Source organism: Macrotis lagotis, chromosome 2 (assembly GCF_037893015.1).
Source record: "Macrotis lagotis isolate mMagLag1 chromosome 2, bilby.v1.9.chrom.fasta, whole genome shotgun sequence".
In the NCBI taxonomy this organism is placed as follows: domain Eukaryota; kingdom Metazoa; phylum Chordata; class Mammalia; order Peramelemorphia; family Peramelidae; genus Macrotis; species Macrotis lagotis.
Window position 1 is genome coordinate 162,607,725 of NC_133659.1, and position 18,228 is coordinate 162,625,952.

Below are 18,228 nucleotides of genomic sequence, written 5' to 3' on the forward strand. Positions count from 1 at the left end.
ATCATCCTTTCTCATCCCACATATCCATTCATTTGCCAAATCTTAAAATTTATTTTTCTGTCTCTAATACATTCTTTTCTCTCCATCCATTCAGGCACCACCCCTAGGTCTTTTGATTGTTACCTTCACCTCTGACCTAAATTATTACAGTAGCCTTCCAATTGGTCTTCCAGCCTAAAGCTTTTCCCCATCCAAACCATCTTTCTGTAAAGAATAGGTCTGACTTTATTATCCCCCTACTCAACAAATTCTTGATTTCCTTTTATCTGTAGGATCCAACTTAACATTCTTTGCTTGGAATTTTAAAATCTTCACATTCTGCCACTGTTCTACCTTTCCAAACCTCTTACATTCCACTCATTTTCTTAAATTCTGCAATCTAGCCACACAGTCCTTTTTGCTTGCTATACTCCCATCCCTCATGCTGGAAATGCTCTCCGTCATAACTTCTAATTTGTTAAAATCCTTGCTTCTGTCCCTTCTAAGATCACCTCCTTAGTGGAATCTCTGTTTATATTATGTATTGGTTTTATGTTTTCCTCCCTCATTAAAAATCTAAAGTAAGCTCAGAAACTATTTACCTATTCTTTATATTCCCAGCACTTAGCACAAAATAAGTGTCTAGTAAACCTTTATTGATTAATTGATCAGTGAGAGAATATTGGTATTAAAGATGATGGACCTTTACACAAAGAGAAGGTTGAAATAATCGAAAGCTTCATACAATTTTCCCAGTGTAGTCCAAACTAATTTGTTCCTTCTGTTCAATGTCAGACCTAACTCATTGTTTACCTACAGTGCAAATCAACTGAAATAGCTCACCTTGAAAGTACTCATAGTCAAATGTTTGTAGGTCTAAGAATCTAACAGTTTTTAGATTCTCTGCTCCCTTTTCTGCCAGTTTACCACAATCACCCTTTGAAGGCTGTCTGGATATTACATAAGGCTAAGGACCATTTTGCATACTCATTAATATACAAAAGAGCACTGCTTGAGAACTGTTAGATGTTCTATGACTCTCCTAGGATCCCACAGCCTATTTGTTGCCATAATGAAAGAAGTCAGGTAATGGTCCAATTTTAGTAATGAGTTTCTCTGAACTGACCAAGTCAGGCTTATCCTAGGACAGTAGATAGTCTTTTGCTTGGAGAGTATTTGAAGCCTTTATGGGTTGTCACATCCTTCTGAAGGTGATTGAGAATCCAGATCATAATTACCTCATAGCAAAGCATATATATTTATATTATTGAGGTTGAGAACATGATAGAGGGCAATGAGTCAACAAGAATTTATTAAGCATCTGCAATGTACCAGGTACTGGGTTAAACATGGGGAAGCAAAAAAAGCAAAAAAAACACTTTCTTTCTTCTCAAAGTTCATAGTCTTATGGAGGAGAAAGCACGCAAACAACTATGTACAAACAGACATATTTATTTATCATAGATTGGAGATAATCAGCAGAAGAAAGGTACCAGTATTAAGAGGAAACAGGAAAGGCTTCCTAGAGGATGTGGGGTTTTAGCTGGGATTTGAAGGAAGAAAGCCAGGAGGAAAAAAAAAAGAGGAAGTAAATTTCAGGACTGTAACATTTCACAGATGATGGGGTATTTTATGTGAAGAACAGTAAGGAGACAGTATGTTGAGAGAAGTGCCTTGTGAGAGTCCTGAAAAAGTTGGAGGGACTGTTATAAGGGCTTTAACATCACAGCTATATTTAGTCTGGGAGGCATTGGAGGGAGAAATGGGACTCATTGAATTAGGAGGAAGACCTGCTCTTTTAAGATCAGTATGATAGTGGAATGGAGGATCTAATCAACCTGAGTCACAAGCTTGACAGAACCTCTCATCCTTCGGGTTGGAATAAAGGTGATCTCCAAAACCCCCATTTAAGGAGAGAGCCCAAGCCAGCTTTCTCTTCATTTCCCAGTAGACTATATATTCCTTTGAACTTCTTTGGACTTTTCTATCATACTTTTGCTGGTCCAACCCCCCCCCCCCAAAAAAAAAAAAGATTCTAAGTTCTTTGAGAGCAGAAACTTTTTTTTTCATATTTATATCCCCAACACTTAGTAGAATACCTGGCACTTAGTAGTTCCTTTTTTTTGACTGACTAACTGACTACAGTATGAAGAGATGCAAGGCAGGTAGAACAACCAGAAGACTTGGAAAAGTAGTACAAGTGTATGGACTTGAGAGTCAGAGGAGAAGAGGACATTAAGAGTTGAGGGTTGAGAGGAAGTGAAGAATTGAGGAAGAAACCCAAGCTGCAAGCCTTGTTGCCTGAGATGATAGTGACTTCTACAGCACCAGAGAATTTTGAAAGATGGGCTGTTTGGGGGAAAAAGAATGAGTTCAGTTTCAGACATGATCTCTATAGGATATTTAGAACTTCAAGTCTAGAGGATAGGAAAGAATTTAGGGCTGAATAATTTGAAGCATCATCATAAAGATTATAATTAATTCAATGGGAACTCCCTCATGATATCATCAAGTGAAAGAGAGAGGAGAAAGGAGGAGAGAGCCCATGACAGAGCCTGGGGGGGAACAGTTGCAGTTATCAGGCATGACCTAGACAAAGTCCAGTAAAGGAGACAAGTAGAATCCTTCTATAACTTGCTCTCTGTTGACTTTCAAGAGTCCAGGTTTACATCCACACTATATTGAAGCATAAGAACGTATGTTTTGTAAAGGTTCAAAACATTATAGAAGTATGAATTCAATACCATATAGGTTGAACTCAGGTTTGACTCAGGTCCTCCTGACTCCAGGGCTGGTGTTCTGTCCATTGCACCACCTAGCTTCCCCAGTACCATATAGGTTGAAAGAAGAAAAGAATATTTGTACTTGGGGGAAAAATATTTTGCCTGGGGGAATGATTGAAGGTTTCACATGGAGAAGGTAGCCTTTGAGGTCAGTTAATTTATATGCAGGAAATGTCTTAGACACTGGGGGTAAAATAGCCAGAAAGAAGCAGCTAATCAAGAAGTTATATAAACAAGTAATTGGAAAATATATATACACTATAGATAGAAGGACAGATAGAATTATAAAAGGTTAATGTGGATGCAAAGACAGTGGGTAGAAAGAGCACTGACTCAGAGGACCTTGATTCAAAACCCAATTCTTGTATTTACTATCATGGGCAAGTTTCTTTATCACTCTGAGCCTCTACTTTGAAGGAAGACAGTTGAATTATCTAGTATCTAAGATTTCTTCAAGTCCCATACCTAATAGCATTCTTATGAAATAGTTAGAATCCCCTATGGTGATGCATTCCAAAGCTGAGTAGAAATTACTTTTGGATTATACACTTTCAAATAAAAAAGATAATCTGTATTACAGTACCCTACCATTAATGTAGAGTAATAATTGCAATTGCTGCTAAATAACTATAATTATCAGAGTTTGTTGAGGGAAAAGAATGAGTCAGAAATTGTACTGGCAGGCTTAATTATTCATAGAGTTAGCCCAGGAAAGCTTTTCCCGAAGATATTTTAGAAAGGGTAAATGTTGAACTCCTCTTTATTAATGGAACAGTGAAATTATTGAAGCAGCTAACTAATACTTATGCTCCCTCAACTGATATACAATTCCAGCCTTTATTCTTTACTTTCAGACCTGAGCACTAACTTTCACATATCATTATCTTTCCCCATCTTTCTTCTGAACTTCCTTATTTTTATCAGGAGCATCAATAAGCTTCCAGTCACCCTGGTTCCAAACATTTAGAGACTACTTCTACTCCTCACTTTCCCTTACCACACACATCTACTTACCTTTATGATCTTTTCAGTTCTAATTCTACAGCCTCAGTTACTTCTGTCCCTTCTCTTCATTCATGCAGTCACTTGTAGATGAGGTCTTTTTTATCTTTTACTTCAGTTACTTCAGTAGCCTTCTTTCTAAATTGACCTCCTTGCCTCAAGTCTCTCCACTTTTCCAATTCCATCTTCCATTGGTCTGCCAGAATGATATTACTAAATCACAGGCCTGATAAAACCTCAGTCAATTCCAGGACTTTCCTGTAACCTATAGAATCAGCAACTACTTGTTAAACACTTAAGACCCTCCACAGCCTAATCCAACCCTGACCCTCAAATCTTTTGTACATTTTTCTTCGTCACATACTCTTCAGTCTGGCTAAACTGAGCTTGCTGATTCTCCTATACTCTTTTTTTCCCTTTAACTCAAGTCTTCTTTACTTCAGACTGAATGTTTTTAATTCTTTCAACTGATCTTCATATGACATGGTTTCTAGAATCCTTATCTCTAAAGATGCTCTAGATTGTCATTATCTTCCTTAAAATACAGAACCTAGAATTGAATATACTGAATAACTGAATCCAAAGGTTACCTTTTATGATCATCGGTATGGACAGCAGCACTGTCCTTATCCTTCTGAATGTTATAACTATTCTTATAGCCAAAGACCACTTTCTTTAGATTTTTGGACTGCCTTGTATTATACTGTTGAATCATAAGGAATTTATAAGCTGCTGAGCTCTCCAGATTCTGGAAATCTGTTTGCTTCAAATGTCCCTAAAGGTCCCCTCTCATAAGATAGAGACATTGGATGTCTTCTGATTTTTCCTTATCCCTCTATCCCCTCACCTCCTCCCCAGACCCCTCCCCACTGTTAGTTGTGTCACAAGGGCAAGTCATTTACCTTGTGTTTCTTCATCTGTAAAATGAAGGTACCAGTCCTTTTAATACCTGCAGCACAGGGTTATAGTGAGGAAAGCACTTTTATGTACCTTAAAGCACAGCACACATGAACTTATTTGGTGCAGATTACAAATCCATCCATGGGGACAATTTACCTCATCTTCAGAAGCTGAATGGCAGAACTATTCTTATATGTCTTTTGACCATTTTGGCCCATGAAATAGGATTTGAAATTAAGAATTATAATTGTAATATTATTAGATTTGATCTAGCTTTCTAGCCTAATGAGATGTTTCTGAATCCCAATGTATCAATGAAAATGTTAACTATCCTTCCCAGATCTGTCACCTGCAAATTTGAGAAGCATGTCAACTATGCCTTTATTCAGGTAACTGACTTAAATGTTGAACAGAATAGGATGGAAGACAAGTACTTGAGGTTCAGCATTAAAAAATCTCTTTCCAGAGTGGTATTTGTCCACTAATCATTTTGGTCATTCGTCCACAATCTAAAATTCAGAAAGTTGTTTCTCCCATGTCTGATTCAACTTGGAGGTTTCTTTTGAGATCTAGGTTAATGAGTAGAATGTGGTGTTTGACTCATGGTAATAGAGTACTCTTAAGGTAGATAGGGTCCTCTTTTTCTTCCTCTTCTTCATTCTTATCAAACATTATTGACAGAACACCACTAGCTAAGCATTTTACTATCAGTTAAATAGACATCCCTAACCTATATAAACATATTCTAACAGTACAAGTTTAGTTGAGGTATGGAGAAGACAAAGGTTTCTAATTGAATGTCTTCTGTGCAACTTTAATTGATTGTCCCTTCATCTGGGAATTTAATTTCAGGATATACTGCAAATGTCTGACACCAATCCAGCTAATTTGAAGTCATCAGAGGGTGAGTTCCATCTGTATTTTCATTTCTTTCTGGTGTTACCTCTTTCAGGTTTCTTGACAATTCTCATTCAGATGCAGAAGAAAGATAATAGTCCAACAATAAGAAAATACAGTCTAATAGATGAAAGAAGACAGACTCATGCAACAATAAATGAGTATACTTATGTAGAATAATAAGACTAGAATCTATATAAACAAAAACTAGGAGTATGTGGGTGAAGTTTTGGGTTCGGTTGGAACTAGAGGTGAATCTCAAAATGGGGAGTTTAGAGAAGAATTGAAAAGGATTTGAGGGGGCGGCTACGTGGCACCAGTACTGGAGCTCAAATCCAGCCTCAGACACTTAGTAATTACCTAGCTGTGTGGCCTTGGGCAAGCCACCTAACCCCATTGCCTTGCAAAAAAACTAAAAGAAAAAAAGAAAAGAAAAGAAAAGGACTTGAGAAATGAGGTTATTTTAGGAGGGAATTCCAGGCAAAAGGGAATGGTCTCTGAGTAGTTTTAGAAATAGGGAAGAATTAAGCATGGTCAGGGTGCAGCACTGTCTTTGCACAGAAGAGAATCCCAAATAAGAGAATCAACTGTCAAAGGAAAAATGAGACAAAAATGGCATCCTTCATCCTACTCTGTATTTAGGTCCTCAGAATAGAGATTCTTATCATGTCTGGGAAATAATTGCCTTTCATTCCTGTACCTGTCCATTACTCTCTCAGGTCGTCATTCCTTGGATTCCCAAGATGGAGACAGTGGCTTAGACTCTGGGACAGAACGCTTCCCTTCCCTCAGTGAGGTGAGATTGTGGAGGAATTGGGCCCATTTGAAGATATAAATCCTGTCCTTGAGACTCCTAAACTATTTAAAGATCAGATTGTAAATTAGATGCACCAAGATCTTCAGTACCCTGTCTTTTTATGGGAATTATGATCTAGGTTTATGGTTTGTTAACATTTGATATATCCTGGGCTCCAAAATGGTGGTATGAAAAGTACAACTTTTAGACAATTAAATTATTTTTCATCCTAATTGTTTTATAATCAGATATCAATTATCCAAATTCACAAAGGTGCTATTTCATTAAAATCCCCAGATATAGTCAGTTTTTTATTCTGTTTTAGAATTGTTGACTTTAGGATTCTGTTTTTATACATTTATACATTGGTATTATAGTTCTTCCCAACTCCTCTCCCCAAATTGGATTCCCAAAGTTTTCAGATTTTGGTTTCATAGATTTTTCTCTCCATGACTGTGAATAAAATATTAAGAGAAGAATTAATTAAACAAAACTCAGGGGTAAATAATACCAATGTATGTCAAGAAGAAGTCAAGGGCAAATAAAAACCTCATTTTAGCCAATAGTTTTATTTTCTTTCTCTAGCTGAACTATCAGAACTGATAAATAAAAACTTGGACTGATTTCCTTCTTACTCTGTTTTTGTCCACCCATTGAGAAAAGTGATGAGGAGCAATGAAAAGGACAAGGCAAAGAAAACTGTAGGGACAGAAAAGAGAGTGAGCAAAGATTCTTAATGACTTATAATGGGTTATCAGCCCCTGAATAATGAAAAGCAGATTACTGCCTTACAATAATAGCTAAACTGGATGAACAACTAAGCCTTGGGCTATTCTAGCACTAACAGATCCCATCTCTACACTACTTCCTCTCTCCTTTCCTCTCTTTCCCCAGTCATTGCTGAAAAGAAACTCGGTATTATCAGATCCTGGACTAGACAGCCCACGTACATCACCTGTGATCATGGCTAAGGTGGTCCAACACCATAGACGACAGGGCTCAGATACAACTGTTCTACCCCCTGCAGAGCAGGTGAGCCACTTGAGTTCTTTTCCTTTTCTTTTCTCAGAGCTGACAGCCTAGAACTCATCACTGAACAATCTTGTGTAGTCTTATTATAGAGGTAAAATCCTTGTCTTCTCCAAGTGATCTTTACTTCTTCAGTGTTTCTCAGGGTTCCATTTTGTCTCCATATCATTCTGATTTCAGTCACTTATTTGTGTACATGTCATATTCCCCCATTAGGTTATAAGTTCTGAGGGTCATTTTTCACATTTATATTTAAGAACTTATGACATTGCTTAGAGTATGTCATTGATAAATGCATATTCTTTTTTCCTCAAACAGTAACAAATTATTTTTTTCCAATTACATGCAAGGGAAGTTTTCCAACATTTACAATTTTATGAGTTCCACATTTTTCTCCCACCCTCTCTTTTTCTCCCTGGGCCAGTGAAGATTCTGATAAAAGTTGTACATGTACAGTCGTGTTTAACATATTTCCATAGTGATCATGTTGTGAAAGAGGAATTAGAACTAAAGGAGAAAAAACCATGAGAAAGAAAGAACAAACATAAAAGAAATTTTGAAAATTGAACATGGTATGCTTTGTTCTGCATTCAGACTTCATAACATATTTTTTTGGATGTGGATGTCCTTTTCCATAACAGTTCTCTCAGGCAGGGCTGGGTTTTTTTTCCCTTTTATTTTTTTTTTGCAAGGCACATGGGGTTAAGTGGCCTGCCCAAAGCCACACAGCTTTTTTTTTCCTTTTAAAGCTTTTATTTATTTTGAGTTTTACAATCCCCCCCCCATCTTGCTTCCCACTCCCCACAGAAAGCAATTTGCCAGTCTTTATATTGTTTCCATGGTATATACATTGATCCAAATTGAATGTGATGAGAGAGAAATCATATCCTTAAGGAAGAAAAATAAAGTATAAGAGATAGCAAAATTACATAATAAGATATCAGGTTTTTTTTTCCCCTAAATTAAAGGTAATAGTCCTTGGTCTTTGTTCAAACTCCACAATTCTTTCTCTGGATACAGATGGTATTCTCCATCACAGATAGCCCCAAATTGTCCTGGATTGTTGTACTGATGGAATGAGCAAGTCCATCAAAGTTAATCATCACCCCCATGTTGCTGTTAGGGTGTACAATGTTTTTCTGGTTCTGCTCATCTCGCTCAGCATCAGTTCATGCAAATCCTTCCAAGTTTCCCTGAATTCCCATCCCTCCTGGTTTCTAATAGAACAATAGTGTTCCATGACATACATATGCCACAGTTTGTTAAGCCATTCCCTAAATGAAGGACATTTACTTAATTTCTAATTCTTTACCACTATAAAAAGAACTGCTATAAATATTTTTGTACATGTGACCTTTTTTTTACCCTTGCTTATGATCTCTTTGGGATTCAGACCTAAGAGTGGTATTGCTGGATCAAATGAACCATTTTATTGCCCTTTGGGCATGGTTCCAAATTGTTCTCTAGAAAGGTTGCATTAGTTCAAAACTACCAACAATGCATCAGTGTCCCACATCCTCTCTAACATTGAACATTTTCCTTTTTAGTCATATTGGCCGATCTGATAGGTGTGAGGTGATACCTCAGAGTTGTTTTAATTTGCATTTCTCTAATAATGATTTGGAACATTTTCTCATAATACTATAGAGAGTTTTAATTTCTTCATCTAAAAACTGCCACTTCATATCCTTTGACCAGTTATCAATTGGAGATTGACTTATATTCTTATAAATTTGATTCAGTTCTCTATATATTTTAGAAATGAGTCCTTTATCATAAATATTAGCTGTAAAAATTATTTCTCAATTTAATGCATTGCTTTTAATGTCAGTTGCGTTGGTTTTATTTGTGCAAAAACTTTTCAATTTTATTTTTATGTAATAAAATTATCCATTTTTCATTTTATAATGTTCTCTATCTCTTCCTTAATCATAAACTGCTCCCCTTTCCATAGATCTGACACATTTCTTGTTTTCCTGATTGGTTTATGTTATGACCTTTTATGTCTAAATTCTGTATCCATATTGATTTTCTCTTGGTAGAAGGCATGAGATGTTGGTGTCTGCCTAGTTTCTGCTATGCTATCTTGCAATTTTTTCTAGTTTTCCCAGCAGTTTTTAACAAGGCATGAGTTCTTAATCCCAGAAACTAGAGTCTTTGGGTTTATCTAAATAGCAGATTGCTGTAGTCAGATACTACTGTTTCTTTTACACCTAATGTGCACCTAATGCACTGATCCACCATTCTGTTTCTTAGCCAGGATTAAACAGCTTTGATGAATGATGCTTTATAAAATAATTTTATATCTGCTATCTTCCTTTGCATTTTTTTTTCATTAATTCTCCTGGTATTCTTGACCTTTTGTTCTCCCTTATGAATTTAATTACTATATTTTCTAGTTCAATAAAGTAATTTTTTTGATAGTTTGATTGATATGGCACTGAATAAGTAATTTAATTTGATGGAATTGTCATTTTTATTATATTAGCTCTGCCTACCAATAAGCAATTGATATTACCCAATTTCTTAGATCTGATTTTATTTGTGTAAAAAGTGTTTTATAGTTTTTTCCTATAGTTTATGAATTTTCCTTGGCAGGTAGAATCCAAATATTTTACATTGTCTACAATTACTTTAAATGGAATTTCTTTTTCTGTCTCTTGCTGTTGGGCTTTGTTTGATCATATATTGAAATGCTGATGATTTATGTGGGTTTATATCCTGAATCTTTGCTGAAGTTGTTAATTGTTTCAAGTAAATTTTTAGTTGATTTTCTAGGGCTCTCTTAAATATACATACCATCTGCAAAGAGTGAAAACTTTGAATCCTCATTGCCTAATCTAATTCCTTCCATTTCTTTTTTTTTCTTTCTTATTGCTAGAGCTAACATTTCTGATATGATCTTATTGAAAATGCTGTTAGTTTATCCCCATTACATATAATGCCTGCGAATGGTTTTAGATAGATACTGCTTATCTTTTATGGAAAATTCCATTTATTCTTAATCTCTAGTGTTTTTAATAGGAATGGACAATGCTGTATTTTGTCAAAGGCTTTTTCAGCATCTGTTGAGATAATCATAAGATTTCTGTTAATTTTGTTAATGATATGGCCAATTATGCTGTTTTCCTAATATCGTTCCATCCTTACTTACCTGATATAAATCCTATTTGATCTAATATCATAATAACTTATAATTAATTATATTATTATAATTAATAATAATTATAATCATACAAGTATAGTAATTATAATTAATATCTCTTTTCTGAAATTTTATTTAATTTTTGCATCAATATTCACTAGGGAGATTGGTCTGTAATTTTCATTGTCTATTTTGTATCTTCCTGATTTAGGTATCAGCACCATTTTTGGTTTCATAAAAAGAACTTGACAAAACTTCTTCACCTGTTTTTTCAAATAGGTTATATAGGATTGGAATTAATTGTTCCTTAAATGTTTGATAGAAAATCCATCTGACCCTGGAGATTTTTTTCTTAGGGATTTTATAGATGGCTTTCTTTTTCTGAAATGGGGTTATTTAAATATTTTAGTTCTTGTTGATCTGGGCAGTTTATATTTTTGTAAATATTCATTTCACTTATGTTGTCAAATTTGTTGGCATACAATAGGGCAGAAAGTTCAGAATTATTTCTTCAATTTCCTTCTCACTGGTATTTTCACCCTTTCCATTTTTTAATACTGATCATTTGGTTTTCTTTGTTCTTTTTTTAATCAGATTAACCAAAGATTTATCTATTTTATCTGGTTTTTAATAAGAATTTTATTTATTAGTTCAATAGTTTTTTAAATCTTATTAATTTTCAGAATTTCTAATTTGGTATTTAATTGGAGATTTTTTTATTTATTCTTTTTTAGTTGCATGACCAATTCATTGATCTCTTCCTCTTTTATTCAGATAAACATTTAGAGATATAAAATTTCCTCTAATAACTGCTTTGACTGCAACTCATAAATTTTGGTATGAAGTCTCATCCATTGTCATTATCTTGAATGAAATTGTTGATTAGTTCTATGCTTTGTTGTTTGATCTACTCATTTTTAAAATTAGGTTATTAGTTTCTAATTAGTTTCTAATTAATTTCTAGTTTATCGTTGCATGACTATTACATGTAATTTTCATTACATCATTATATGAAAAGGATGCATTTAAGATTTCTACCATACTGCATTTGATTGGGACATTTTTATGCCTTATTACATGGTCAGTTTTTGTGTGGGTGCCATGTACTACAGAGAAGATGATACATTCCTTTCTCTCCCCATTCAGTTTTCTCCATAGGTCTATCATATCAAATTTTTCTAAAATTCTATTCAACTTCTTCCTTCTTGTTTATTTTGTGGTAAAATTTATTTAATTCTTAAGAGAGGGAGGTTGAGGTTCCCTACTTGTATAATCTTGCTGTCTATGTTTTCCTGTAACTTATTTAACTTCTCCTCTAACAATTTGAATGGTATACCATTTGGTGCATTAAAATTGATATTACTTCATTGCCTGCAATAACTTTTTCTTTTTGTTTTTTTAAATTTATTTATTTATTTTGAATTTTATAGTTTTCCCCACTAATCTCACTTCCCCCCCCATAGAAGACAGTCTGTTAGTCTTTACTTTGTTTGCATTGTATATATTGATCTAAGTTGAATGTGCTGAGTGAGAAATCATATCCTTATGGGAAAAAAAAAGTATGAGATGGCAAAATCACATAATAAGATGATGGTTTTTTTTTTTAATTAAAGGTAATAGTCTTTGGCCTTTATTCAAACTCCACAATTCTTTCTCTGGATACAGATGGTATTCTCCTTCGCAGATATCCCAAAATTGTGTCTGATTGTTGCACTGATGGAATGAACAAGTTCATTAAGGTTGATCATCACCCCCATGTTGCTGTTAGAGTGTATACTGTTCTTCTGATTCTTCTCATCTTGCTCAACATCAGTTCAGCAAATTCTTCCAGGCTTCCCTGAATTCCCATCCCTCCTGGTTTCCAATAGAACAATAGTGTTCCAGCCTGTGATACCTTTTAAGATGTTGTTGTTTACTTCCTTTTCCCTTTTAATGAGATCTGTTTTTGCTTTTGCTTTGTCTGAGAACAGAATTACTACCTGTGTTTTTTTTTTTTTACTTTATCTTTATTTTTACTTTTCCCTTCCCTTTTATCAGTCTCTTCTTCTCCTCTCCTTCCCCTTCCCCACCCCCACCACCCTTCCCTGTAAGGTAGGATATATTTCTAAACTCAGTTAGGAATGTATGTTATTCCCTCTTTGGGCAAGTCTGTGGAAATTAAGATTTACTCAGTCACACACCCTCCTTTTCTCTCTACTATAGTAGCTCCTTTTTGCCTCTTCATGTGGTGTTATTTATCATCTAATGCCTCTTCTCCCAGTATAATACTCCTTTTCATATCTTAATTGTTTTATACCTGTCTTGTTCCCACAACATACCTGTATTGTACCCATAACATTTGTCAAGGTATACTCCTTTTATCTGTCTTGATAAAAGTTTAATTCTTAAAGATTGATTGATTTATATATTATTGATTTATAATTGATTTATAATCACACAATTATAATCACATAATAACCCACAGTCTCTGTCCAAGTATACTCTACTCAGCTGTCCCATTAGAAACATAGTTCTCAAGAGACATAAACTTTATCAGATTATAATCAGTTTGTACCCACACCCTCTTTGTGAATATTTCTATAGAAATATAACCTTCACGAGTTTATTGTGTGAAGCAAAATCTCTTCATGATCCATTTATACCTACATCCTCTCACTACACTCCCTCTAACTGTACTAATAGAAATACAACCCTCATGAGCTAGTCAGCTAAAACATCACTTTCATGATCAATCTATACCCTCTGTCTCAGTATACTTCTTTTAACCTTCCTAAGAGAAATACAATCCTCAAGTGTTACAAATATTGTCTTCTGTGTAAGATTGTTCAGTTTAACATTATTGACTAACATTTTCCCCCTTTCCATTTACATTTTTATGCTGCTCTTAAGTCTTATTTTTAAAGATCAAATTTGCCATTCAATTCTGGCCTTTTTAATAAGGTAAGTTTGAAAGTCCTCTATTTCATTGAAAAGCCATCTTTTTTCCCCCCAAAAGAATATGCCGGATTTTGCCTGATATATAATTCTTAGTCATAATAAAAGATCCTTTGCCCTTCAGAATATTGTATTCCAAGTCCTTTGATCCTCTAATATTGAAGCTGAAAAGTCCTGTATAATGCTGACTGTGGCTCCCTGGTTTTTAAATTGCTTCTTTTTGACTGCTTGCAATATTTTTTCCTTTACTTGAAAATTCTGAGATTGGGTTACAATATTCCTTGGAGTTTTTATTCCGGGATCCCTTTCTGAGGTTAATCAGTGGACTCTTTTTTATTTTTCCAAGATTTTATTTATTTTGAGTTTTACAATTTTCCCCCTAATCTTCCCCCCCAGAAGGCCATTTCCCAGTCTTTACATTGTTTCCATAGTATGCATTGATCCAAATTGCATGTGATGACAGAGAAATCATATCCTTAAGGAAGAAACAAAAAGTATAAGAGATAAAAAGATCAGACAGTAAGATATCTGTTGTTTTTTCTTAATTAAAGAGAATAGACCTTGAACTTTGTTCAAACTCCATGGCTCTTTATCTGGATACAGATGGTATTCTCCATTGCAGACAGCCAAGATTGTCCCTGATTGTTGCACTGATGGAATGAGCAAATCCATCAAGGTTGAACATCACCCCCATGTTGCTGTTAGGGTGTACAGTGTTTTTCTGGTTCTGTTCATCTTGCTCAGCATCAGTTCATGCAAATCCCTTCAGAGTTCCCTGAAATCCCATCCCTCCTGGTTTCTAATAGAACAATAATGTTCCATGACATACATATACCACAGTTTGCTAAGCCATTCCCCAATTGAAGGACATTTACTTGCTTTCCAATTCTTTGCCACCACAAACAGGGCTGCTATGAATATTTTTGTACAAGTGATGTTTTTACCCTTTTTCATCATCTCTTCAGGATATAGGACCAGTAGTGGTATTGCTGGATCAAAGGCGTATGCACATTTTTCTTGCCCTTTGGGCATAGTTCCAGACTGTACTCCAGAAAGGTTGGATGAGTTCACAAGTAGATTCTTTCAAGGATTATTTTGTCTTCTTGTTTTAGGATATTAGCCTATTTTTCTATGATAATTTCCTGAAAAATATTGTCTAGGCTTTTTCTGATTGGGCTTTCAGGTAGACCAATAATTTGTAAATTATCTGTTCTGGGATCTGTTTTCTAGGTCAGTCATTTTTCCTAAGAGGTACTACACATTTTCTTTTATTTTTCAGCCTTTTGGTTTTGTTTGATGGAATCCTTTTTTTTTTTTTTTTTTTTTTAGGTTTTTGCAAGGCCAATGGGGTTAAGTGGCTTGCCCAAGGCCACACGGCTAGGTAATTATTAAGTGTCTGAGACTGGATTTGTACCCAGGTACTCCTGACTCCCGGGCCAGTGCTTTATCCACTGCGCCACCTAGCCGCCCCAGTTTGATGGAATCTTGTTACCTCATAGACTCATTATTTTCTATTAGTACAATTCTAATGTTTAAGTTTTTATTTTCTTCAGTAAGGTCTTGTTTTTCCTTTTCCAATTGGTTAATTTTATTTTTGATGAGTTACACTCTTTTCCCAGCTGGTCACTTTTATTTTTTTATTTTTATTTTTTTAGGTTTTCGCAAAACAAATGGGGTTATGTGACACAGCTATTTAATTATTAAGTATCCAAGGCCATATTTGAACTCAGGTACTCCTGACTTCAGAGCCGGTGCTCTAGCCACTGCATGACCTAGCTGCCCCTAGTCACTTTTATTTTTAAAGCAGTTGATTTCTTTTTCCATTTGGCCAGTTTTACTTTTAAAGGTACTGTTTTCTTAGTCAGTTTTTCATAATTCTCCTGTATGACTTATTTCTTTTCTCCATTGTTCTTATTCCTCTTTTTCTTTGGTTTTTAAAAGCCTTTTTGAGTTCTTTCAAGAGGTCTTTTTGGATTTGAGAACAACCATAAACCCTTTTGAGACTTCACATGTTGACATTTTGTCACTGCTTTTCTCTTTTGAAATATTTTCATTGTCCCTACCAGAATGGTAATTATCTGGTTAGTGCTCTTTTTTCTCTTTTTTGCCTATTTTGATAGTTGAGCTCTGCTCCTGGGTCCCAGGGATTATAGTCAAGGTTTTTTTTATTTCTGGGCTTGGGGATCTGATCCCCTGGTTTGCTGTCCTTATGGCATTACCTAGGTGTTGAAGGTGCTAGCAGTTTATTCCCTGCCTAAGTATTACCCAACCTGTCCCACCTGTTTCATTAGCATTCCTAGGCTGAAACTTTGTCTCCTGAATTAGGGTTGGGACCCTCATTGCTGACCTGTTGTACCTCTGGCTTGTGAGCGAGACCTGAGCTGCTCTATAACTAAAAGCCTTTCACTTGGGCTTCCTAAATCTTCCTCCTCCTATGCTGGACTATATTCTTCTGTTACCTACTTGAGACCAATCTTTTCTGAGTTTTCTCCATGAGAACTTGTTTCACTCTCTTTTTTTGTGGGTTCTATTGATTTATGATATGTTTAGAAGCTTCATTAAAAGTTGTTTCACAAAGAAATCTGGGAACTTCCCTAGGTGGGAACCCCACCATCTTGACTCAGCCCAGGAAGTCCTCTAAATTATTCTTTATAATTCTTTATAATCTTTAATATGATACAGAAAGGCATTATAGTTCATAGAAAAGAATTGTACTCAAGTTGAAGGTAAGTATATATTTTAGAAGGAAAATAAAGGGGCACTTGGGAAAGGTTTGACTCAGCCAGAGTAAATTAGTTACTTTTTTCTCTTTAAATCAATTTAGGAAATATAGTAGGTATAACATATAATGGCTAATAAGGATCTTGTGACCTCATTGGTATAATATATGCTTCCATATAAGCAGGTTCTCTTTACTGATTCAAGTCAGCATTTTGATTGCACTTTCTGGCCTTAGAGACTTTCCCAGAGCACTGAATGGATTAAGAGACAGGCCAGTGTCTATTAGGTGGGATTTTGATCCCAACTCTCCTAGCTTTCAGGTGAGCACTCTCTCTATGGCCCACTGTGACCTCTCACAATATTCATTGTTTAAGTCCATTTAGCAAACATGTAGTATGTGCCTACTGTAGATGACAGAGTTATAGGGAATGCAAGGATGAGTCTTTGTCCAAATTCTTTATTTTTCCAGTATCCTATACAACTATAAAAAAGACTGGTTTGAAGACAGAATAACTGGAGGCAGGGAATAATAGGTGGATTATTCAGCTCATCCAGGAGAGATGTAATGAATTATCTAAAAATGCAAGAATGCAAAGAAAGGAAGTTTATAAGTATAATAGTATACTTAAAGTATATAAGTTTCTAAGTATTAACTCAACAGTAATGTCAACAAGACCTGACGATTAGATGTGGGGATGACAGGAAATGAAAAGTCAGAAATTTTTCTAAAGTTTATAATTAAGTGAAGGAAAAAAATTGCAGCACTATCAACAGAAATGAAAAATTTTGGAGAAAGAACAGGTTTCTAAGCAATGTTGACGATCTTCAGTTTTAGATGCATTCAAAAGGCATTGAAGTAGAATTGTCTCAGTAGACTGTTAAAAATTTAAGGTTGAGATTCAGAGTAACTTTAAGGAGTATATCTAGATTTAAGACAGTTGTACAAATAGGATAACTGAAACTATGGAAGGAGATGAAATCTTAAAGAAATTAAATAGAGAAAAGATTGGAGGAAAACAAAAAAGATGGCAGTAAACTTTTAAAGTATCTCAGTAGGCTTGAAATTGAGCTGAGACCAATAAGAAGAAATGTAGCCAGCGGATATAAAGTCTTACATTTAATTAAAATGAAATCACTTCCATAAATATGGGATAGAGCAGATTTTAATGTAATGGAGATAGGTTGAGGTGATGGAGAAAGAAGTGTTTAGTTGACTAAAAGTTTAATGTGTGAAGCAGTATTGTGATGTGACTTCTTGAAAAACTCATGGAACTTTAGACCAAATTAATAGTCATTATATGTAATGATTATGGAAAGATTTTATCCCACAGGACACTTGTAGTGATCAGATTCTTCATCTGAAAGATACAATGTTGTTCCATCTACTCAGCTCTAAGGATCAAATGAGATAGTGTATAGAAAGCACTTTTTGGATTTTCAAGTGCTAAATTGGTGATCATCTTTATAATTAAGATATATCTAAAGCATAGGAATGTCCATGCCTGCCTAGAATATGAAGATCCGTTCCTCTTGAATAGAGATGCTAAATATATTCTCTGTGAATTGATTAGTTTAACTTAGCATAGTTTCTCCATTAATCAAGGGAGGGACATTGTAAATGAGTTTGATAGAAGATCTTATTGTCTTCCCTGATGTTCTTCACTACTACCATAATTCATCACCTTGACCCCATCCCTCTCCCCTTATATTGTAAAATGAGAAAGGTCAGGTAGCTGAGGGTCAAGGACACTGTTCTTAGGGGTTACTTTTAAAAAATATGTTGAGTAAGTGTTACAAAGTGTTTTCTAACCCTGATAATCAGTGTTGGGGGGCGGGAATTAGGTTCTCTCCACCTAACATAATCAGCAGATAATACACCTTGTTCACCTGGTCCTATTGGAAGTTGCAAGGTAAGAGGCAATTAGGTGTTGTAATAGATAGAGTGCTGCTCCTGGAGTAAGAAAATTTTAGTTGTTTTTCATTTGGGTCCAACTCTTCATGATCCCTTTTGGGGATACTGGATCTGCAATTTATTTTACAAT

At 35.1% G+C, this 18,228-nt stretch overlaps 1 protein-coding gene across 9 annotated transcripts in view; it reads left to right on the forward strand.

The window, feature by feature from the left end:
• Nucleotides 1-18,228, forward strand: part of LOC141513406 (rho guanine nucleotide exchange factor 11-like) — a 98,400-nt gene that overhangs the window by 23,516 nt on the left and 56,656 nt on the right. For 8 of the 9 annotated variants that reach the window (XM_074223171.1, XM_074223164.1, XM_074223168.1 and 5 more), the window contains exons 9-11: nt 5,517-5,568; nt 6,281-6,357; nt 7,252-7,389. In XM_074223171.1, coding sequence (XP_074079272.1) covers nt 5,517-5,568; nt 6,281-6,357; nt 7,252-7,389 — 267 coding nt within the window. Of the gene's footprint in view, nt 1-5,004; nt 5,054-5,516; nt 5,569-6,280; nt 6,358-7,251; nt 7,390-18,228 lie in introns of all 9 variants that reach the window. The other variant, XM_074223172.1, reaches the window with a different exon arrangement.